Consider the following 23,971-nt stretch of genomic DNA (forward strand, 5'->3'; position numbering starts at 1 on the left):
AGTTTTAGTAATTTCTGTTGTATTTCTATGGGCCAGTCGTGCAGGCGGCACGGTGGCACAGTGGTTAGCACGGTCGCCTCACAGCAAGAAGGTCCTGGGTCCGAACCCCGGGGTTGTCCAACCTTGGGGGTCATCCCGGGCGTCCTCTGTGTGGAGTCTGCATGTTCTCCCCGTGTCTGCGTGGGTTTCCTCCGGGTGTTCTGGTTTCCTCCCACAGTCCAAAGACATGTAGGTTGGGTGAATCGGCCGTACTAAATTGCCCCTGGGTGTGAATGATAAGCGGCTTGTATAATGGATGGATGGACATTAACGTGCATTGTCACTCTTGTCATGTTTGGACTTCCATTTGGAGGCCACGGTGCGGTACTTTATATATACTCAGGCTAAATAAAGTGAATTATGCGAGAAGGATTGTCCATGGAATGAGAGAATTTGCCGCGAGTCAAGTTCGATTACCGACAGCCTGAGCATATGAAGTCCTGGCAACGGCACAGTGGCCGCTGCCTTACAGAACAATGCAACGTAAATAACGTTGAGTGTTTAAAGCCAATTTACGAAGCAGCACAAACGTGCATGCGAAATGCTTGTACAGGCGAAGAGACAGGAAACTGTCCAGACCCATGATAAAGGGGACAACGGCAGATGTCCCTGTGTGGTCGTCCATGAGTGAGTGAGTGACCACAGTTCGCCACACATGGCCCACGGCAGCAGTTGCGCGCATGCCGTGGAATTAATAAAAAGAAAGAAAAGCGTGATGTGCGTTCACCTTCTTCTTCCCCTCTCACCTGTAGGTAAACATTGCGGTTAAAATAATCGAAATTCAGTAAAACTCATGTGTTTAGCAAAAGAAGATGTTTTCTCATGTATTCTAACCTCAAATTGCTTCATTTGCATATTAAAATCACTAAAAATGTCTTCCGGGTGAGAATGCCCCCCCCCCCCCACACACACACACACACACACACCTGGTTTTAGTTTCGTGTCTTGTCACCTTTTCCACTACTCTCGAGTTTGCCAGCATGTCACAGCGGACCGTTTAAGACTCTAGCAGCCAGACTACCCGGTGTGTTGAGTCACCAGTGAGTGCAATATGTTCTGCATAAACTCATGAATACGGTGGTAGACAAAAAAAGTTTCCGTGTCAAGACTTGACTTACTGTATGCCACTGCAGAGGTTCTGCTCAAACCCAACAAGAGCCGCTTGTTGTAGCTTTAAGACTGCATAGTGTAGCTGTAAGGTTAAGTGTGATGTTGCAAAGTGTGGCTTTAAGATTGTCTTTTTAAAGAATAACTAAAACCTAAGCCAGTTTAGTGTGTTTGCTTACATCTACAAGTTAAAACCCATGTAAAGTTTGAAATGCCCAGGGCTGCTCTTGGTACTCTGTACTCTAGTTTCACCTGTAGTGGCCAACTTGTATATGGAGGGAGTGGAAAAGAGGACTCTGATGTCCTATTGAGGGACACCACCTAGCCATTGGTTCAGATTTGTGGACGACACCTGGGTTAAAATTAAATGTCAGGATGTACCACATTTGACCCACCACATTAACTCTGTGGACAAACGCATCAAGTTCACCAGGGAGGATGTGAAAAATGACAGGTTAGCCTTCTCAGACTGAAATTGCAGTTGGTGATGGAGGATATTTGATTGTTGATGTTTACCATAAACCTACACATACTGATCATCATCCATTGGAGCACAAACTAGGAGTCATCAGGACGCTGTACCACCGAGCTGACAACGTCCCCACCGACATAGCGGCCGGGGAACGGGAGAAATCCCACATTAAAGTCAAGTCATTTTTTTTGTATAGCCCAGTATCAAATTACAAATTTGCCTCAAGGGGCTTTACAGCAACACAACATCCTATCCTTAGACCTTCGCATCAGATAAGGAACAACCCCCTAAAAAAGAAGAAAAACTTTTAACAGGGAGAAAAAATAGGAAAAAACCTCAAGGGGAACAACAGAGGACAGGCCCCACACTTAACCAAGGCCTGTTTAAGGCCCTGATTAAGTGTGGTTATCCTAACTGGGCGTTTGTCAAAACCAGGAAGATGGCCAAACAGTGCACCAGCTGATCGAAGAGAGGAGAAGGACAACAGCTGTCTTAAGTGTAAACCAGTGGTGATCCTGTATGTGGCGGGAGTGTCGGAAAAATTGACATGCGTATTTTCCGAACACCGCATCTCAGTTGCTTTCAGTTGGTCCATCCCAAGGATCAGGTCCCCCGGCACAAACAGAGCAATATAGTGTACGCTGTTACGTGCCAGGAGGATTAACGTGACTTGTTTATTGGGGAAACTAAACAGACGCTGGCCAAGAGGATGGCACAACACAGAAGAGCTAACATGTCAGGCCAGGACTCCACAGTCTACACTGTCCTGCAGGCCAGTGGCCACTCTTTCAAGGATGAGGATGTGCACATCCTTGATCAGGAGGAATGATGGTTTGAATGGGGAGTCAAAGAGGCCATCTATGTGAAGAGGAGAATGACCATCGCTGGACCGGGGACCGGGGGGGGGGGGGGGGCTAAGAGTACATCTGTCACCATCTTACAGTGCTGTGATTGCAAACATTCCCCAATCCTCTGTGAATAGTACACATGGCCATTGAAACTCTAATGGTCACGGCAATTTGCGTATCGAGCCGATTGCTGTTTCGGTCATTAGACCAGTGTGTTGTTTATGTGGGAATGGGGATACCTGCAGTCAGCTGAGACTGAAGAGGTCACTCGGATGAGTGATGAAGCATTTCTCCCACTAAACGTTGTGTCCAGGTGAACTGATTCAACCTTCTGGGGTTTTTAACCTGTAGATGTCAGTAATCTCACTAAACTGTTCTGCTGTGTGTCACTCTTTAAACAGCTGCAAAGAATTGTCTTCAGTTCGTCAGCCACCATGAACATTCAGGTAGACTTGTCTTTAACACAGTGTGGGGAAAGAAGTCCACCTTGTAAATTGTTGCAAGTAATCCACTATTTAAAGAACATGGTTACAAAAAAGAAACGTGGGGGATATTTTCAGGGCAAATCAGCTTATTTCAGAAAACTTCCGGAATCAAATGTGAGTTCCTCGATACAAGTGGAAAGATCTACCTTGTCCCGCCTCCTTTCTAGGCATTAAGAAATGAAAAATTCCCAGAAGGAGCAAAGACACATTCAGGTGAACCTGTGTCCCCGCTGGCAGAATATTTTACTTTGGGAGAATAAGACTGGAGACTGTCAATACGAGACTGAACGATTGTGACTGATAGATCCTGACTGACGCCGATGACCACGTGGACTTAACTGGGCCGTCTGTCGTTGCAGAGCGCATGGAGACGGCCAACAAGCAGCTCGCCGCTAAAGAGTGTGACGGCTCCGAGGACAATCGCAAAACCATCTCTCAGCTGCTCGCACAGAGTGAGTAACACACACACACACACACACACTCTCTCTCTCTCTTTAGAGCGTTCGACACATATATGTTCTTACTGTATGGCCGTGTGCACCGCTTAATTTGTAAATCAGTAATTACCTGAATGAAAGTGAGTCATTAGGGGTGTGGTGTGACCAAAGGACCTCAACATTCCCATAATGCACAAAATGAAATCACTAAATGCTAACTCCATCTAACCGGACTATAACTCGGGTTGATGCTAGATCCAATGGGGTATAGGCATGGAAGTAGCCATGATTGGCTGTTGCTTTGGCCAATAGACAGCGCGGAACCTCGAAGCGCACTGACTTGAAACAAACAATGTGCACTGAAACATTTAGCTAGCTAGCTTACAACTGACCCTAACATTGCCAGATCGTACTCTAACCCTAACCCTACCGCTATTGCTATCGCTAGCTAACTAATGTTAATTTAATTCACCCCAACGACTGCTCTGTCTGTCGGTCTGGCAGTCAGTGCGCTTCGAGATTCCGCGCTGTCTGTTGACCGACACAACAACCAATCACGTCTACTTCCGTGCCTACACCCCATTGGATCTAGCATCAACCTATAACTCAGCCCACCGGCATGGCGACCAAGGGAACTGAGGGTTCGGTGAACAATAAATGCTCAATACTGTGGCAAAAGTCTGAAAGAATCTCAGGTGAGGTTTTTGTCTGAATATTGATCCCCCCCCCTTTTCTCCCCAATTTTACTTGGCCAATTACCCCACTCTACTGAGCCGTCCCGGTCGCTGCTCCACCCCCCCCCCCCCCTACCAATCCGGGGAGGGCTGCAGACTACCACATGCCTCCTCTGATACATGTGGAGTCACCAGCCGCTTCTTTTCACCTGACAGTGAGGAGTTTCGCCAGGGGGACGTAGCACGCGTGGGAGGGTCACGTTATTCCCCCCAGCTCCCCTCCCCCCCAAACAGGTGCCCCGACCGACCAGAGGAGGCGCTAGTGCAGCGACCAGGACACACACCCACATCTGGCTTCCCATCCGCAGACACGGCCAATCTTGTCTGTAGGGACGCCCAACCAAAGCCGGCCATAACACGGGGATTCGAACCGGCGATCCCTGTTAATGGTAGTGACTGTATTTCTGTGTGATTGAGCAGCAAGTGCAGTACACACCTCCTGAAGAAGAAAGTAAATGTGATTGGGTCATAAGCCAAGGCAAGCGGCCCGTCTGCTTCCCTTTGTGCTTTTTCATGGAGTATTAGAGGTTAAAAAGTCAATGCTGACTTGATGAATGAAACTGGTGCAGAAGTAGATACATATGAAGTAGATATATCGAATAACGGCTTGGTAGTTGACTAATAATAATCGTTGGATCCTTTGAAGTAAATAACATGGATGCAAATCTACCGAGTCAGATTTGCTGAAACATTATCCATCTTAAATTAAGCGCTGTTTGCTTGTGTGTGTGTGTGTTTGCTTGTTCGCAGACAAAGAGGCGGTACGTGAGAAGGAGAAGCTGGAGATCGAGCTGAACGCCCTGCGGTCCACCACAGAGGACCAGAGGAGACACATCGAGATCAGAGACCAGGCCCTAAACAACGCTCAGGCCAAAGTCGTCAAACTGGAGGAGGAGGTGAGCGCCCCGATGCCGACACTGTGGATGAAACGAGGGCTCTGTAATGGCAGGTTACAGGCCAACGTAGTCCGTCAGAACAAGACCGGAGCCATTCTCATCATCTGAACGTCAATGTCAAGTCAAGTCAACTTTATTTGTATAATCCAATGTCACAAATTTGCCTCAGGGGCTTTACAGCAACACAACATCCTGTCCTTAGATCCTCACATCAGATAAGGAACAACTCCCTAAAAAAAACCTTGAACAGGGAGAAAAAATAGGAAGAAACCTCAAGGGGAGAGCAACAGAGGAGGGATCTCTCTCCCAAGACGGACAGCGTGCAATGGATGTTGTGTTTACACAATTTACACAATAAGACACTGAAAGGGGATAACACAATTATAATGGAATCATAAGATATATGAAGAATATGGTGAGGAGGATGCCAAGTAGTGTCCTGATGCCACCAGAACAGCCCGGGACCAGAGCCATGTGACCACCATCACCATGGAGACCTGACAGGAGAGACTCACATCACGCCATTCACACACACACGGGAGAAGAGTGAAGACATCGTTCAGAGAGAAAAGACATGTGAGAGGAGAGAACAGTTGCAATAGTCAGTAATCAGTACTCTTCTAGTCTCGTGGGAAGAATGGTGCTTGGTAAATTCACTGAGACAGAAACCGACCCGCTTGCTCGGTCGCCGTTGTCGTTCCTGTATGGTTGTGTCATCTCCACAGCAATGAGACGCAATCCGAGAAAAGTGCAGGGCGACTTTTTCGGTGTCTAGAACGTGTGGTTTCTGTCGAGTGACGACTTTCAAACACGATAGCAACAAGCTTCCTGTAGCTCAGCGGTGTTTGTTTTCTGAAGGGAACAGAAGGAAGAGCCTCGTTAGCGGTAATTTAAATAAGGTCGTATCGAGGGATGGGCAGGGTTATCTGACTAGCTGTTTAAACATTTAGAAATGTGCTACAGGGTGTCAGATACACAAGGCTACTGAAGTTGTGGACCCGGGCCGACCTGGTATTTACCCATGACCATAGCAGGGTATGAAGCTTCAGACCATGAAGCTTCAAACAGGCCAAAGGTTTTCTTTTTTTGCCCCCCCCCCCGCCCCCCGCTGTCTTCCCCCCATTGTCTGGCCAATTACTGAGCCGTCCCGGTCGTTGCTGTTGCTCCACCCCTTCTACCGATCCGGGGAGGGCTGCAGACTACCACATGCCTCCTCCGATACATGTGGAGTCACCAGCCACTTCTTTTCACCTGTGAGGAGTTTCACCAGGGGGACGTAGCGCGTGGGAGGATCACGCTATTCCCCCCAGTTCCCCCTCCTCCCCGAACAGGCACCCCGACTGACCAGAGGAGGCGCTAGTGCAGCGACCAGGACACATACCCATATCCGGCTTCCCATCCACAGACACGGCCAATAGTGTCTGTAGGGACGCCCGACCAAGCTGGAGGTAACATGGGGATTCGAACCGGCGAACCCTGTATTGGTAGGCAACGGAATAGACCGCCACGCCACCCGGACACCCTGGTCCGAAGGGTTTGATCTGATCTGATCTGACTGCCACGGCACCGTCAGAGCTGACCGACCAGAGGTTTATTAGCTGTCTCTCTCTCTCTCTCTCTCTCTCTCTCTCTCTCAGTTCAGCCCAAAATACAAGCATCTGTGTTCCTCCCTCTCCCCCTACTTCCCTCCTTCCTCCCCTCCATTTCTCCTCCATGGACTCCTGATTTGGGAGCTGCTATTCATGTTGGCGGTGCCCTCCTGTTTGATGGTGGATGGGGTCTGTAATGGCCTGGCCAGTGCTCTGTGTGTGTGTGTGTGTGTGTGTGGGCAGTTGGTCAGCAGGAAGTGGTGGTGGTGGTGACGGGGGTGGGGGGTCGTCTCTTTCTCAGGCGAGCCCTGACACACAGCACCCGCTTGTTGTCAAAACAAAGAGACCTCGTCCCTTCTTCTTTATATGAAAATGAGTTTTTGGCCGTTGGCCTACCTTCTCCTCCTCTTTTCTCCTCGCTCTGTGTCGCTGCTCTTGGCACACTCCTCCCTTCCCTTTCTCTCATTCTTTCAGTTCAGCTCTCTGTTCTGTCTCTCTTTATGCCACTTCACTGAGAACCTCCCCGAGCTAAAGAAGTCCATTCAGTCGCGGCCCCGGCTGTGCTTCAAAGACGCTGGAAAAATCCAGGGACTTGATTCCAGAGAGACAAAGGCCGTTTTATCTGGACTCGGAGAGACATTTTGTTGTCTTTTACGCGGCCACGACTTCCTCTCCGCGCTGGCCCCAAATGAAGGGCCAGTCCACTGAGAGGAAGAAGGTTTTGCTGTGCGCTAAGACGTTCGACCGACTCGTCCAGAATTACTTTCTCTATTCTTTCCTGATGGCAGACTTGGATGGGGGGCGCTGTCAGTTGCCATAGTGTGTCTTGCTGCGCTGCAAACATACGACTCCATGGACTCATTTCATCTGGCGACTGTCGGGTCCCACGGAGCTGTTACTGGAAATACAAACCGTTACAGACCCGTCACCTGCTTACATACAAAACCAACCTGGAAATCCATGTACTAATTTTCCAGTCATGGAAAACCCCTGGAAAATGACCAAAGATATCCTGGAAATATTATTGAGGTCATGGAAAATTGTAAAGTCAGGTTATAAATTTGTATTTTTACTCACTCAGATGGCGTATTAGGCGGCACAGTGGTGTGGTGGTTAGTGTGGTCGCCTCACAGCAAGAAGGTGCTGGGTTCGAGCCCCGGGGTAGTCCAACCTTGGGGGTTGTCCCAGGTCATCCTCTGTGTGGAATTGGCATGTTTGCCCCGTGTCTGTGTGGGTTTCCTCCGGGGGGCTCCGGTTTCCTCCTACAGTCCAAAGACATGTAGGTCAGGTGAACCGGCCTTACTAAATTGTCCCCAGTTGTGAATGTGTGTGTGTCAGCCCTGACTGCCGCCCAATGACTGCTGGGATAGGCTCCAGTATCCCCGCGACCCTGAGAGCAGGATAAGCGGTTTGGATAATGGATGGATGGATGGATATCGTATATTTTTATCAACATCTTTAGGAGATGAGCTGTGAGGTCAGTGTGTGAAGTTTGGGTGGTATGTGGTGGCTGAGACGTCCACTGATCGTTAACACGGATTAATTTGACCCTCTGTCAGCAACCACTGTCATGGACATATATCCAAGCAAAAGTTATGGAAAATGTCCTGGAAAAAAAACCTGGAAAATGATTTCCTACAGAGAGTGGGAACCCCGTATAAACAAATGCAACAGAATGGAACACTAACACGTAAATATGGATAACCATGCCCATGTGTGTCTGTGTATGTGTGCAGCTTAAGAAGAAGCAGGTGTATGTGGAGAAAGTGGAGAGGATGCAGCAGGCTCTGGCTCAGCTGCAGGCCGCCTGCGAGAAGAGGGAACAGCTGGAACACCGCCTCCGAACCCGGTTAGAGAGAGAGCTAGAGTCTCTCCGCATGCAACAGGTAATATACACACTTATACATTCACACACACTTAGAGACTCACAGAAACACACACACACACAGTGTGTGTTACAGACAGCAGGGCAGTATAACAACCGTTGTGTTACAACGGTGTTAGAATTCCATTCCAGAGTCATCCCTGTAGAGAGGTTCTGTTCGGGGTTCAGGTTCTTCCTCTGTGTGTGTGTGTGTGTGTGTGTGTGTGTGTGTGTGTGTGTGTGTGTGTGTGGAGCACAGCGGAACAGAGTTAAGCTGTGGGGGATGTTTTGACATCCTGGTGCAGGGCCAGGGAATCTGGTGGGGGCCAGGGGAGAGAGAGAGAGTGTGTGTGTATGTGTGTGTGGTGATTTAGGGGAAAGGTTAGAGAAGAATGCAGATCAGCTATCTGGAACAGAATAATAGAGGAAAGAGATATATAGTATGTACTGTGTAGGGAGAGAGATGGAGTGTATGGATAGTTGGGTAAAGAGATGGAGAGATGTTAGAGATAGAGTAGGTAGATGGGCAGATAAGTATTCGAGTAAATGGCTATAGATGGATGGATGAAGCAGAGAAAGAGGTAGAGGGATTGAGAGAACATTTTTAATATATATATATATATATATATATATATATGCATATAATATGTAGAGAGAGAGGGGGATAGAAACAGATGTGAAGAATTGTAATTGTGATTGATGCTGAGTCACATAAAGGACAAGGGTGTAGAAAGACTGCAGAAGACATACAGACAGACAGACTGGGAGGCTTGAGGAGACGGACAGAAAGAGGAAGGTACACTGCACACATCTGTATATTCCATTACAGTCTCTGGGAGCCAACACTGTGTGGGTCCACTGTTTGACTTACTTTCTTTCTTTCTGTGTGTGTGTGTGTTTTTTACTCCTGCTGCTGTATGCTGTATTGCTTATTGTGTTTTATTGTTGATTACACTCATATTTTTTACTGCTTTGTTTTATTGTATTTGATGTAAGGTGACCTCGAGTGTCATGAAAGGCACCTTTAAATAAAACTTATTATTATTATTATTATTAATATATGTGTGTGTGCATATTTCATGCTGCATCATGTCACTGTTTTATTGTACTGGTCATCTTGTTCTGTGTGCGCCGTCCACAAATGAAGAAAAATAAGGTTACCTGAATCTGACTTTTCCTTTGACCTCACCCCTCTGCACAGCGTCAGGGCAATGCCCAGAACAGTGCGTTGAACAGCGAATTCAACGCCACCGCGCTGATGGAGCATCTCCGCGAGAAGGAGGAGCGGATCCTGGCCCTGGAGGCCGACATGACCAAGTGGGAGCAGAAATACCTGGAGGAGAGCGTGATGAGACAGTTCGCTCTGGACGCCGCTGCTTCAGTCGCCACACAGAGGTGAGAGACAGACAGACAGTCATTCAGAGAGAGAGAGAGAGAGAGATGGACAGAAAGACAGTGTGTATGAGAGAGTATCATGAGAGGCTATTGTGGACTTTGCCACTCCCTTTACTATATAGAGGGTAAGAGAAAGAGAGAGACACTGATAGAGTGAAAAAGAGATGGACATACAGAGAGACAGACAAGAGACACTGAGGGTGAGAGAAGGTGTCACTTCAGTTCTATGGCTATGGGATTCAGACTCGCGGTCAACAGTTTTTAAAGTGTAAGTAAATGAAGTAAATGTTGATTGCAGTGTAGTGGCTGTAGAATAATGACACCATCGGCATTTGGATTGGTTCTCTATAAGCCCCGCCTTCCCTATGCAGTTCTGCCACCAGGCACGATTCTTCCTGGCAAATCGATTTACGGCACAGGAAGTGCGTCAGCCACCCAGTAGCGGGGTAGTTAATGGTGTACAGTGGAACAACCGAAGTAACTGTGACTCTCAGTTACGCCCACCGACAGACACAATTGGCTGTGTCTGTGGGTGGGAAGCCGGATGTGAATATGTGTCCTGGTCGCTGCACTAGCGCCTCCTCTGGTCGGTCGGGGCGCCTGTTTGGGGGGGGGGGATAGCGTGATCCTCCCATGTGCTACGTACCCCTGGCAAAACTCCTCACTGTCAGGTGAAAAAAAGCGGCTGGCGACTCCACATGTATTGGCGGAGGCATGTGGTGTAGTCTGCAGCCCTCGGCGGAGAGGGTTGAGCAGCGACCGGGACGGCTGCTCAGAAAATAGGGTAGTTGGCCGAGTACGACTGGGGAGAAAAAGGGGGAAAATATACAAGATAAAACAAGAGTGAACCTTGGATGGGTATTCACTCGATGGAGAGAGCTCTGAACCGACTTTCAGTCGGCATTATTTCTCCTGGATCATTAAGTACCACCACCTGCCTGCTTATGAATACATTAAGTACCACCACCTGCCTACTTATGAATACTTCCAGATGTTTTACTCTGCCTTTATGGCAGCACTGAGATTGGGGTTTCTGGTTCATATTGGGATTCTTATGGTTGTTTCTTGATTTGGACAGTAGCCAGGCTGCTAGCGGTTATCCATGTTGCTAATGCTACCGCTAGCTGACGCTAACAGCAAGGAAACGAACTAGTCCTGGATTCCTCGCAACCCCGATCTCAGTGCTGCGATGAAGGCAGAAACAAACAGACGTTTGTTTGAAAATCAGCGGACTTGAAATGTGATCACCGTCTCCGCTGCGCAGTTTTTACAAAATGAAAGCATTTTGTAAAACCATTAAATAACATTGTCTGTGAATGTTCTCATTCATCCAGGTCACGGTTATCCAAAGGAGTTGAATCAAGTGCAACTTCTATAGCTCTGACAACGACTCCAAGAGGATAAATTCTGAGTCTCATCACCAGCCAGTCAGACTAGCTTGGTCTAGTCAGAAAGGCACGAACTGAGGAAGCCTCTTGGATGAGAGGCGAAACGTCTTCACGGATATATACCAAGTCCAGTTGCACTTGATTCAACTCTTTTGGATTAAATAACATTCATGTCCTCATTATAGGCTAAATGAATATATAAACTCAGGCTTTTTCTCCTAATGTTTTCTTCTACCCCCCCCCCCACCAACCCCTGCAGTGGTTACTTGTTTGTGTGAAGCAATAATGTTACTCAAACTATGTTATTACTGTGCAATGCACATCATTACAGTTGCCAACAGTTCCAAAATTCAATATAAGATTAAGACAATTTCACTCGACCTCTTCAGTGAACATGCTTCTTCACAGAAACGTGTAAGCAAATTCACGTGTGTCCTGTGTTGTCGGGAGTGGCCAGGCTCTGTGTGACAAACACTGGGATACCGGGCAGAGGACTCAAACGCACGACTCAAGAGACAAGGTCAAAATGCTGCAATGTCCTTTACTTGCCAGAAACGGTTCGGTACACAGAGAATCAGTCCGGAGCAAGGCAAGAACAGTCCAAAGGGGCCGAGGCAAAGGCGAGGTCCAAAAACAGCAAAGGTGGGTAATCCAGATAGAGCAGGCGAGAAAGACGCTAGGGACACAGACACGACTTGGCAAGGGCACAGAACGAACCGGCACAGAGAGAGGGAAACACAGGGACTGAATACACAGGACGTAACAAGAAACAGGTGCTTCCAATCTGGACGAGGCACGCCATCAGGCAGGAGGACACGGGGCGGGGAGCGGCACTTCTAGGGCACAAAGCGCGGCGTGTCACTCTTAGGAAAACCGAAATCGACTGTGTTTGCGACAGCAGCGCAAACAATGATACCACTTAGAAGCGCGGGGGGGGGAGGGGGGGTGTCTACTTCCATTTTAAACTGGTTTTAGTCAAAACTGTTTTTCTTGAGTGGGATTTCTTTTCTTTTTTTTCTTCTTCTGGACCCCCCCCCCCTTTCTCCCCAATTGTACTTGGCCAATTACTCCACTCTTCCGAGCCGTCCCGGTCGTTGCTCCACCCCCTCTGCTGGTCTGGGGAGGGCTGCAGACTACCACTTGTCTCCTCTGATACCTGTGGAGTTGCCAGCTGCTTCTTTTCACCTGACAGTGAGGAGTTTTGCTAGGGGCACGTAGAAAGTGGGAGGATCATGGTATTCCCCCTCCCCCCTGAACAGGCTCCCTGACTGACCAGAGGAGGCGCTAGTGCCGCGACCAGGACACATACCCACACCCGGCTTCCCACTCGCAGACACAGCCAATTGTGTCAACACGGATTCAAACCGGCGATCCCTGTGTTGGTAGGCAGCGAAATAGACCGCTACGCTACCCGGACGCCCTTCACTGGGATTTCTGTCCAGTTTTCATTCTGGTCAAATTTCCGTGACAAATCCATTACAGCCATCTCCTCCTTGACATGGAAAGTCCTGAATACTAACCTCCTCCTTTCCTGCTTCCATTTCAGGGACACGTCGGCGGCGGTGGCAGCAATAAGCCACTCCCCCAGCAGCAGCTATGACACGTCGGTGGAGGCTCGCATCCAGAAAGAGGAGGAGGAGATTCTGATGGCCAACCGACGATGTCTGGACATGGAGAGCAGGTGACAAATAACCCGACCTGACTTTACATGCACCAGCCTTTGACCATCCTTAATAAGATATTACCTAGGTGCTGCTCCTTCACATGGGTGGGCTGAAAATATACGCGACTACTATGAGTTTTAAACAGCATTTACTGTAGAAGTTTGAGCCCAAACGTTACACATTCATCGTGTAAAACCAATTGTATGGCATTCATTAGTGAGGCTTGTTTAAATTAGCAGTGGTTCTGATTACAACAGTGGAGATGGTCACAAATGACCCCGAAACAGGAACGGTAAGTAATTGATGCCAACTGTCTTTTTGTTAGAGTAATCCCCCCCCCTCTTTTTTTCCTTCTTTTTTCTGAACAGTGGATTCTTTGTTATTGAACTAAATTGAACTAATATCACACTTTGGCTTCGTTCTAAAAGGAAGTGCTTGGAGGAAAAAAATCCAGGATATGCTCTGTTTTTCGGTCATTTGACATTGTTAGAATCAGAATCATGACCATTGGCCATGTAGGTTTGCACATACATGGAATTTGACTCTGGTTTCGTGGCTCTCTCAGTGTACTTAACATAGAATAACAACAATACAACACAACAATCTTCAGATATATACACAAGGATTGACTTGCACAGGTTAAATACGAGGTGATATGGTGCAGAGAACATTTCAGAGATGCTGAAATAGATGTTAGTAGGTTACTTACATACATGCCTGAGGTAGATGGACATGACAGAGCGTACCAGTATATGTACAATGTACAGTACAGTGTATACAACATGGTTGGATTTATTTGACAGCGTTAAGCGTTCATTTGAATGACAGGGGTGAGCTCAAGGTGGCAACCCTACTGACAGGCTGGCGACCGTACTGACTCTGGCTTGCACGTAGGGTGACCAGATGCCAACAAGCCAAATGTGGGACAAATAGTATGTTTGTGTGGGACACGTATAGACATAACCTATACTTTAATTTGGAGTCCATAGGTCTACTGCCTGAATTTCTTTGATGGTGTTCTTTTTGACATCTGACTTGTTGAGTAAAAAAGCACTGTGAGCATTTTTTGAAATTATACGAGTCTGTTTACACACTCCTTTGTGATTTGTTTGAAGTTATTCAACCCGTGGCATCCGAGTAGCCTAGCGGTCTATTCCGTTGCCTACCAATATGGGAATCGCCGGTTTGAATCCCCATGTTACCTCCGGCTTGGTCGGGCGTCCCTACGGACACAACTGGCCGTGTCTGCAGATGGGAAGCCGGATGTGGGTATGTGTCCTGGTCGCTGCACTAGCGCCTCCTCTGGTCGGTTGGGGCACCTGTTCGAGGGGGGGGTGAACTTGGGGGGGGGGGATAGCGTGATCCTCCCACAGGCTACATCCCCCTGGCGAAACTCCTCCCTGTCAGGTGAAAAGAAGCAGCTGGCGACTCCACATGTATCAGAGGAGACAAGTGGTAGTCTGCAGCCCTCCCCGGACAGCAGAGGGGTTGGAGCAGCAACTGGGACGGCTCAGAAGAGTGGGGTAATTGGCCAGATACAATTGGGGAGAAAAGGGGGTGGGGGTTCTTCAACCAAATGTTTTTTGTTTTTTGTTTTTTTTGCTTACCCCTGGTAATACTGATGCATACTGCATGCAGTTGAAACCTGTTGCCTTAAAATAGGTGTGTAGTGTCTGCCTCATAGGATGTTTTGTTGATGTAAGAAAAGGAAGATTTACTTTTTAATTCTTGTCAGGAGATTGTAAGACACACACACACACTAACACACACACTAACACACACACACACACACACTCTCTCTCTCTCTCACCTTGGGCTGTGGCCACTCCTGTGAAGGGAGTTTTCTGCTATCTCTGCAAGAGATGCAGTCTCTGCTTAACCCTTTCCGTGGGCTTTGGACCAGGGTCAGCACATTCACCACAGCCTTCTGAAGTTAATGTGGAACAGTCCGGGTTTTTTTTTTTTTTTTTTTTTGGAGGGGAAGCAAAAAGCAATCTGCTATTTATTATTTTGTTCCTTTTGTTTTGTTTTCTGGAACATTTTATGTCATCTTTCAAGACCCTCATCACCAATGCTTCATATGCTACATAACTGAATGCACTAATAAAGCCTCTGAATTTTTTTGGATACTCTTAATTCATGTAGCAGGCCTTAAAGAGAGGGTGGTGTCTATCATCTATGTATTAAACAAAACAGCATTGTCTTTCTTTTTTTTCTCCATGTTTTGATGCTTAAAACCTTGGTGTCCCCATTGTCCTTTCTAAGCTTACATTGTTTTGTTGGCTTACAAAATGCAGTTAAGTAAAAGTCATGTTATTGCTATCTTTTCTTTTGCCTTTTTTCATATTTGGCCTTGAGGTAATCCAAAAGTAACTTAAAGTAATCAGATTACTTTAATATTGTGATACTTAGAGTAAGTTATTGAATACACTTTCCAACAGGTAATTTGTAATTGTAACGGAATACATTTATAAAGTAACCCTTCCAACCCTGTAAGTAAATTCTATTAGTTTGGTTTTATGTGATATTGAGGAGAAAGCTGTCTGCAACATGTAGGGTAGTCTGAGGCTAAATGGTCTAAATGATGTAAAGACCATTAGCAAGGTGTTTAGTTGAAAGGTGTAGTAAACCTTTCTTCACAGGTTGTGATCTAAAAACATATTGTTATGGGTCTTGATGCATGCTCAATAATCCAAGTAAGAAAATCAAAGAAGGTTGAATCAGTTCATCTGGATACAACGTTTATTGTCGTTTATTGTTATTGGATGAAACGTATCTGTCAATAAACGTTGTATCCAGATGAACGGATTCTACCTTCTTTGATGGTGTCATGGGTCTAGGACAGTAGAATTGGTGGTAGAATTGATTGTCCTCACGATAAATTCAACAAAATGGGAAAGCCATTTTATAAATTTTCACCCAAGCTGCTTTTTGGCATTAAATATTAAGAGGAGGATCATACTCACCCACTCAAAAACTCTTAACCCAACCCTCTCCTGTCCTTCCCTCTGAAAACACCCAGGATAAAGAATCTCCATGCCCAGATCATTGAGAAGGATGCCATGATCAAAGTACTCCACCAGCGCTCCAGGAAGGAGCCCAAGCCAGATGCTCCGTCCGCCATGAGGCCCTCCAAGTCCCTGATGTCCATCTCCAACACGGGCTCAGGGGGCTCGGGCCTGCTGTCCCATAGCCTGGGGCTCAGCAGTTCGCCCATCACCGAGGAACGCAAGGACACCAGCTGGAAGGGCAGCCTTGGTAAGACACATGAGGGATGAAGCACAACACAGCACTGCACAGGTCTGATTTTGGAAAATCCGATCCCGCCCCAACCCGGCACCATGCAAAACCATGCCTGCCTCACTACCTGTATATTTAACCAATTAATTTCCGCAAACCACTTGACACATTAATTCAATATTTCCTACCTGACCCGACAGTATGCATGTACACTAGCCATGGGCATTTATGTTATGGGCCATATTTGTTAGGGCCTACCCGTGGGTAAGTACCAGGAAGACCTGGGAAGATTAAGATGTACTTTATTAATCCCCATGGGGAAATTCGTCCTCTGCATTTAACCCATCCTAGCCATGTAGCTAGAAGTGGGCAGAGGCCGCACACTGCCCTGGGGCCAACTCCAGTTCTTCTTGCCATTGCCTTGGTCAGGGACACAGGCAGGAATGTTAACCCTAACATGCATGTCATTTGATGGTGGGAGGAAACCGGAGCACCCGGAGGAAACCCACACAGACACTGGGAGAACATGCAAACTCCACACAGAAAGGACCTGGGATGGCCCGGGGTTCAAACCCAGAATCTTTTTGCTGAGGCAACAGTGCTAACCACCGTACTACCTGGGAAGAAGGACTCCGAAGTGCGGCTCTCTATCCTTACATAGAAATACACTTTATTCTAATACAGCGGAAACTATTTATAGTGATCACCTGGTTAAAGTGATCAACCTCCTATGCTGATCAAAAGTCTGTTTAAATAATGTGGTTATTATGAAAACAAAATCAGTCCACTTAAAGTGATCAGGTTTGGTCTTTCAGACATGGGAAATTAAAAAAAAAAAACAATATCAAAACAAAGGTACTTCAGGAAATGTAATGTTAAAGTGTTTAATCATTTACTTATCCTATGATACCGAGTTGCACTGCTTTGTGTTGGGTGGTTCTTTACCCCCGCATTGTGCGTTAAAATCCTTTAACACACAACTTGTCGAGGATTATCCCTTAGTTAAGTTGTGCTGTACAAGGAACCATCGGTTATAGTTCAGTGACGTAACCAAGATTCATTGGGTGTTTCGGGTCATTCCAACTATCAGACATGCTCGTCCAGGCAACCCAACTGAGGTTGATAAAGCCCCAGCCTGTGTCCAAATGGCATTATACAGACCCCCATCAGTCTCCTCCCTTCAGCCAGCGCCATCTAGAGGCTTGCTGTGCTGCATCGCCGTTGTTTCCGATGGCTCTCCTCCTGTTTGGTCCTGTGATGCCCAGGGTTCCATACACCTTGTTCAGGGATTGCCCTGCAAACCCCCTGCAGCCCACCTCAGTCAGCATGCACCTGGACCTCCACTACTGCCTGTGATAGTCCTCTACCAGCTCCTGGTATTTTGGCCTCTCCCTGGGCTGTTTCTGTTCAGTTTTCTGACGGTGTCTTGTTTTCCATCAGGGGTTCTGCTGGGTCCGGAGTTTCGTACCGACTCTCTCAGGGCAGAGTCCATTTCGTCATCTCCCTCCCCAGTATTGCCCTCCACCCCGATGACGGCAGGCCACTCCAAGACTGGCAGTCGGGACAGCTGCACCCAGACAGACAAGAACCAGAACCAGAGCCACAACCAGGACAGCAGCAAACCCACTACGCCAGCACTGCAGAGCATGACGCTGCCGGCCCGCCTCTCCAGCCCGAGTCCTGTATACATCCCTGACCGCATTGCAGGCAAGGACAAACACATTAACTGTTCGTTTGTCTTACTGTCAGTCAGACGGGCTGAAAGACAGACACTGAGACCGTCAGTACAAATGTCCACCAATCAGTCTCTCTCAGCTTGTCTGTCTTTCTGCCTTATTCTCTCCCTCTTTTTGTTTCTCTGTCTGTCAGCCTGAATCTCTTTCTGTCTGAATGTTTGTCTTTTAACCTGTCTATCTGATTGCCTGTCCTTCTGTCAACCTATCCATCTTTCTTTCTGTCTGTCAGTCTAGGATGACTTGTGTCAAAGATTGAGATCCAGATGGCATCAGACTCTGGTCTAATGACCGCATATCAGAAATGTCTGGGTCCTCATATAGAAGTGGCCCAAATCCGAAATGAAAAGATCCTTTTCCATGTTTGTGTTCACACCACTACAAGACATGTGACCTGTGTCACACTGGAGGAGAGATCTGATGTCAGATAGACTGAAGCCACAATCTGACCGCAGCCTTTGTCTCATCCCTACAGATGTGCCCGTTTTCCACACCAGCACTCTGGAGAGGCGGGTGCCGGTCCAGGCCCACTCACAGCAACAGGCCCCTCCCACGGCCCTGCCCACCCAACAGGAAGTCGACAACGACATGGTGGAGATTCTCATCTGACCCTGTTACCTTTAGAATTCAACTCTTGCTTCCAAAAGTCACATAAATACATGCACATACCCACATGCACACACTCTGAAAGATCCCAATGGCAGGGCGGTTCATCAGAATCAGAATCTGAACCAGAATACTTAAGTCATCCCCGAGGGGAAATTGGGTATTTAATCAGGATTTAAAGACGTATTAATCACATATATCTACATGCAGGAGGATTCAAACATTTAAATTTCCATAGGTGAATACATGAGCAAAGTCAAATGCATGTATATTTACTAAATCGTACACAGACACACACTTAAATCTCACTTCAGAGAAATCACAGCCACTGGAAGGCAGTGTGTGGTGTGTGCCTCTCTCTCTCACACACTAATGCGCACACACACTTAACCATGTACTTTCAATCTAGGTGAAGGATTCCTCTTTTCCCTCGTTACATTAGTTTTGTTACACTCTAGCCTCACTGTGTGTGTATGTATATGTGCACGCAAGTGTATTACCAAGCCTCAGTTAAATGCACTACTTTTTACAAGCTATATTTCAGTGAGAAATAACTTGACTGTGTGATATGGGAGGCTTGGTGTCGTTCGTATATTCACAGTGACCACGTCGCCGCAGGCCGTGTGCGCTAAATGGTTGGAAGCTGCAGCGCCGACTGCATTTCTGCAAAAAAAAGAAAAAAGAAAAAAGGTGCAGGTCATTCGGGAACCTTGACATGTGATTTGCTGCCGAGAGCCAACGTCCTCCTTCGCCGCTCTGCCCCGCCACCAGTCAGAAGAGGTTCGGTGAGCGTTGTACACACTCTGCAGCCTTTCCTTGGCTGTTCGGCTCTCTCAGAAAATGATGGATTTTCAGTGACCAGCTCCAGTCGACCATTACGATCAATCGACTCTAGTTCAGTGTTGCCAGAGGCTAAATTGGTTAACTGGCCTCCTTGGACCAAATGTACTGGCTACCTTTTTGTTGCATTTATTGCACTATTTTTTTTGTTTTTTGTTTTTGTTTAAATAGTGTTTGTTTTTCATTTTTATATCATTACGTTGAAGATTTGACGTATTGTATTTATATGTTGTTCCTATTTACCATAGTTAGACATGGCACTTGGGTCACCGAAAGTGATTTTTGTAAACTACGAAACATTCTTAACCTTCTTTGTAAATACTGTATCCACCCGGTGTTCGTATCGCTTGCGTATCATTGGACTTGATGTGGTGAAAGGGTTGTGAAGGGCTGAACCAATTCAGCTTTGTTGCATTGTGTCAGAACCATATTTTGTGTTTAGTTTAGTAGCCGTTTTAAAACCAGCAGCCATGTTTGCTCCACACTCTTGATTGTGGCCGTTGCGAAATGGCTGATCATTTTAAGACGTCTGGTCTTTAGAGTGTCATACGACTTTTAACCAAACTCCTATCTGTGCCTTTGGCACCGCCATCCTTGGCCACCACACACCACTGTTGCGTTGGCCTGCAGAGACGTTGGGTGGGCAGTCGAAACATTTCTTGCAAGCTGCCTGTGTGACCCCGCTGGATGGGGTCTGTCACAAAGCAGTTGCTCTCAAAGTGACATGCGGGGACCAGCCAGCGGTCCCTCAGAGGGGTTGCTACCGGAGAGAACAAATTTATTTCAATCTGCTTTTCATGAACTTGGCACAACACTCCGATGCGTACTGTGTCTGTTTAAGTGCCCGTATCCAAATGTCCGTTGACCGTTCCTTGGTTAAATATTTGTATTTACAAGGGTCCGTGGCTCTAAACCCTAACTGGCTTCATCTGTTTAGAGGCCGTTTAGGGGTCCTTGGCATGAAAATGGCACGAGACCCCTGTGTCCAGGAGCTGCATAAGATGTGTGTGTGTGTGTGTGTGTGAATGTAGCGGTGGTCCGGTTGCAGCGTTACATTTACCAGTATTGACCAACGTGCCTTGCTGCAGTGGAGGTTTTCCACTTCCTGTCTAACTCCACGTAGACCTATTGTGTGGCGAAGCGTTTCAAGTTTTCATTCGCAGCCTTTCTTCGAATCAGCTCGGCGTCCCAGGCGGGTGGGGTCGACAGCATCACATTTCAGACCGGGTCAGGTCAGTGTTGTCAGTCATAGGCAAGCACACGGAATTGAAATTGAAACGCTTTCTCAGGAAGTACTATTGTATCTGAAATGTTTGCCATCTGTATGTTTCAACCCCCACCCAGCTGAGACCCCTGAGGGGAAAAAATGGACCATTAAAGTATTTTCAGATAATATTGGACTGATTAAAGGTCTCCTTTGAAAAGACACTCTGCCTCCAGGGGCATTAGTACGGAAGTGCACTTGAGGTTTATGCAACACTTGATTTTTATATTTTGGTCTTGGAATGCATTCACTAAGGTGAGCGCAACATTTTAGTATTTTCAAAATACTGGATTCGTGGGATGTTTGGTTACATGAAACTATGCATGGAGGTGAGCTGTGAAAGACCTTCACAGACCTTCACTCCGCGGATCTCTAGCTTCTGACCAAAGTCCTGTAAGAAATGTTTTTGACCTTACAGACAAAATCTTTCATGTACATTACGAGGAAATCTCCATCTTAAGAAGCATCTTGATGAGATTTGATTTCCACTGATTTTTTTTAACTTGTTACGAGAACTTTGGTGAATCAAGTGACGTTAGCTTGAAACGTGGCAGGTCTCGCCTCTCATTTCGGGATACCTCACTAAAAGGATTTATCTCACTCACGTCCACCTTAAATGCCTTGTTAAGTGGGACAGTTTTGTCTTTTGCGTGCCGTCGTATTCTGCTCACTTTTTAGTGGCTTTGGTACTGAGATGGCTTGAGTCCCAGCTAGAGGGAGGATGGCAAAAATGATGCACTGATTGTGAAACTCCCAAAATTCCTCCACTTCTGGGCACGCCAAAAGGTCAGCGATGTTTGTTTTTATTTTTTTCCTCGAATCTCCAGTGAGATTTAAAATTCGAATGTAGGATAGACGTAGGTTAGTTGCAATCAACTGTAAATGAAAATGACATGTGCAGGCTTTCCATTTTGACCAGAAAATACCCCCGCCCCCGCCCCTTGTGTGTTTTCCTGCCACCTCACGAGTCATCCCAGAATTCCTTGCGACGCCTCTGCCTGAACACACCCACACATCCCTCCATCTTAGAAGTTTTGATGTCTGTTGAAAGCCAAAGAAAATGTGGGACCAAAGAATCTCAGGTTGGTCCGCTGATCTGAGCGAGACTGACGGGCCGCTGCGTTCACGCCGTAGTTTGAGAAGGTCGTTAGAAATCTTTCACTTCAGGGGTGTTTGAGGTTTCCACCAGAACAAAGGAATTTGGTTCTCACGGATTTGTTTTCACCGATTCTGAATACTGAATTGTGAGCTAGTACTGAGCACCGATGAAGTGCAGAAACTTTACCAAACAGTGAAAGGATGTAAACCACTACTCGAGGGTCACTGGATGAAAATGATTGTGATGTAGTCCGTATCTTTTTCCAAAGCAAATTCCAGAAATCCTTCTGCTTTTTTACAACCACAAGAAACCCATGTTGCTTTGCTGTGACTCCTGGCACATAACACTGAGCTTCTGGCATCTGATTTTGGTATTTGTGTTTATTTTTTTCCAGTGTTTTTCGATACTAGTGCCATTTTAGCCCAGCATCAACCCCTGGTAACAGTAGCAGTGTCCTAAAGTTGCCTCAACTTCCCCTGTTTGATGAGGTTTTCCACGTCTGTTCAGGACTGTTACAGGTTACGATGTATTTTTGCATTGCTGTGTCAAAGCGTAGGTGAGATCGGGACGTGCAGCTGTTAAGTGTTAGAAGATATGTTACCACTTTTTCTTTTTTTTATACTCTCAAGCACATCCAGAATACCGTAGCCCTCCTTCACCTTTCCACATGGGCTCTGTCTAAATATCGTGACAATGGACCGTAGGGCCGCGGTCACGCTCTAGGTGGGATCAAGCAGCCATTAATCCTTAAACAAATACACCGGGGATTTACAAAACAACCCGGTCTTCAGATTGACATCAGTTTTGAAGGTGGTCCAAGGACCGAGCACCAAATAACCCTTCCTGTTAATGCAAACCAGTTCAAGGGGAAGCTCCCATCGCTTCTGTTGTTGTGACACCTTGTGGTCAAACTGAATACCTTTGAAATGCTTTCTCTCTTCTGATTTCCTTTTTTTTGGGGGGGGGGGGGGGTTCCTTTCTTACTTAAAATAAGCAGACTTTGAGATATTTCCCATAGGCCTCCACATTTCCCCCCATAAAATGGACTTTTCTAAACCTGAACATTTCAAAATCCAAAAGTCTTGCTTTCTAGTTGGTCGTCGTCTAAATCGCTCGGCCCGTTTACCCTGACGGCGAATGCCACGAGTCTCACCGGTCAACACAACATGAACTTTCGCTTTAACGCCACGACATTTTAGTTCCCAGGTCATGACTGGTAAAAAATGCACAACTTTGCAGTATGTAACTTTTTTTTTTTACATAATTTTGTTGAACTTGATTGCACAGTTGGATGTGTGACTTGGAAGAGAGGCAGAAGGATTGTGGTCTTGTTTAGGTCTTTGCATACAGGGCACCTCGGGTGTGTCCTCGGTCCAGCACGGCGGACAAGCCGTGTTCCTCCTGGGTTGTACGTCCCACCTGGGAGCCCGGCTCACCGGCCCGCAGTCTGGCATGGCAGCTGCTGTTTGTAGCGCAGCGTTTTCCCACAGTATCTCAACACACTTGTTGGACTTTCAGAGGTCAGCCGAAGCCACGCGGCGTTCCCCTCTTGTCCTCCACTTCCTGTTCTTCCTCAGCGACATTTTACCATCGCACTTCGATAAAGAAGCAGAAGTATTCTTTAAAAAATACATTGAAATTGTTGGGGGGGGGTTTATATTTATGCCATTATTGGCGTGTACCAGATGGTTGTATGGAGGAATTACCACTTCAGTTAACTATTGATGAGCACTAATGGACCTCAAACAGGCTCCCTGGCTTGCGGTCAGCGTTGAAAATTTGAAGGAGGAACGCAAACGGGCTCCCCCCCCCCCCCCCCCCGTTTGTCGAGAAGACGAGTGCAAAGCAAAACTATAAAAACTCCCAGGTCGTGATTTTCCTTTCTGTTGATTCATTCCTGTTTTGCTTAAACGCGAGTACAAATGAATGGTCACGATAACTTCCTGTTTTCCATCTGTACGTGAAAACAAAGTCAGATTCTGTACAAATCCACGCTGCTCGCTTCTTGTTTGTTGTACAATCACGTTCACGTGTCAGCCATTTCAAGTGACAGATTTGTCTTCCGTCTCTTACAACATTCATCTCATACGGTCTCTTGTGTTACGGTATAAGTCATGTAACGTTGTTAATGTAATATTTCAAACAAACTCCCAAAATAACCTGTCTGCCGTTTGTTTCATAAATTGATTTGACATTTAGTATTATTTAATGTGTTTGTTAAATAAAACAATGACTTGTTATTGTTTCGTTGTCAATCATTCTTTGACTTTG

The 23,971-nt window shown here is 46.7% G+C and overlaps 1 protein-coding gene across 3 annotated transcripts in view; it reads left to right on the forward strand.

The window, feature by feature from the left end:
* amot (angiomotin) overlaps positions 1-23,932 on the forward strand; it is a 95,053-nt gene extending 71,121 nt beyond the window's left edge. For all 3 annotated transcript variants that reach the window (XM_056284805.1, XM_056284807.1, XM_056284806.1), the window contains 8 exons: positions 3,311-3,403; positions 4,873-5,018; positions 8,344-8,493; positions 9,673-9,866; positions 12,801-12,935; positions 15,941-16,176; positions 17,599-17,865; positions 18,367-23,932. In XM_056284805.1, the coding sequence (XP_056140780.1) occupies positions 3,311-3,403; positions 4,873-5,018; positions 8,344-8,493; positions 9,673-9,866; positions 12,801-12,935; positions 15,941-16,176; positions 17,599-17,865; positions 18,367-18,500 (1,355 nt within the window). In that variant the 3' untranslated portion in view covers positions 18,501-23,932. The remainder of the gene's footprint in view (positions 1-3,310; positions 3,404-4,872; positions 5,019-8,343; positions 8,494-9,672; positions 9,867-12,800; positions 12,936-15,940; positions 16,177-17,598; positions 17,866-18,366) is intronic.
* Positions 23,933-23,971: the final 39 nt, after the last annotated feature.

This window comes from Lampris incognitus, chromosome 8 (genome assembly GCF_029633865.1).
Source record: "Lampris incognitus isolate fLamInc1 chromosome 8, fLamInc1.hap2, whole genome shotgun sequence".
NCBI lineage: Eukaryota > Metazoa > Chordata > Actinopteri > Lampriformes > Lampridae > Lampris > Lampris incognitus.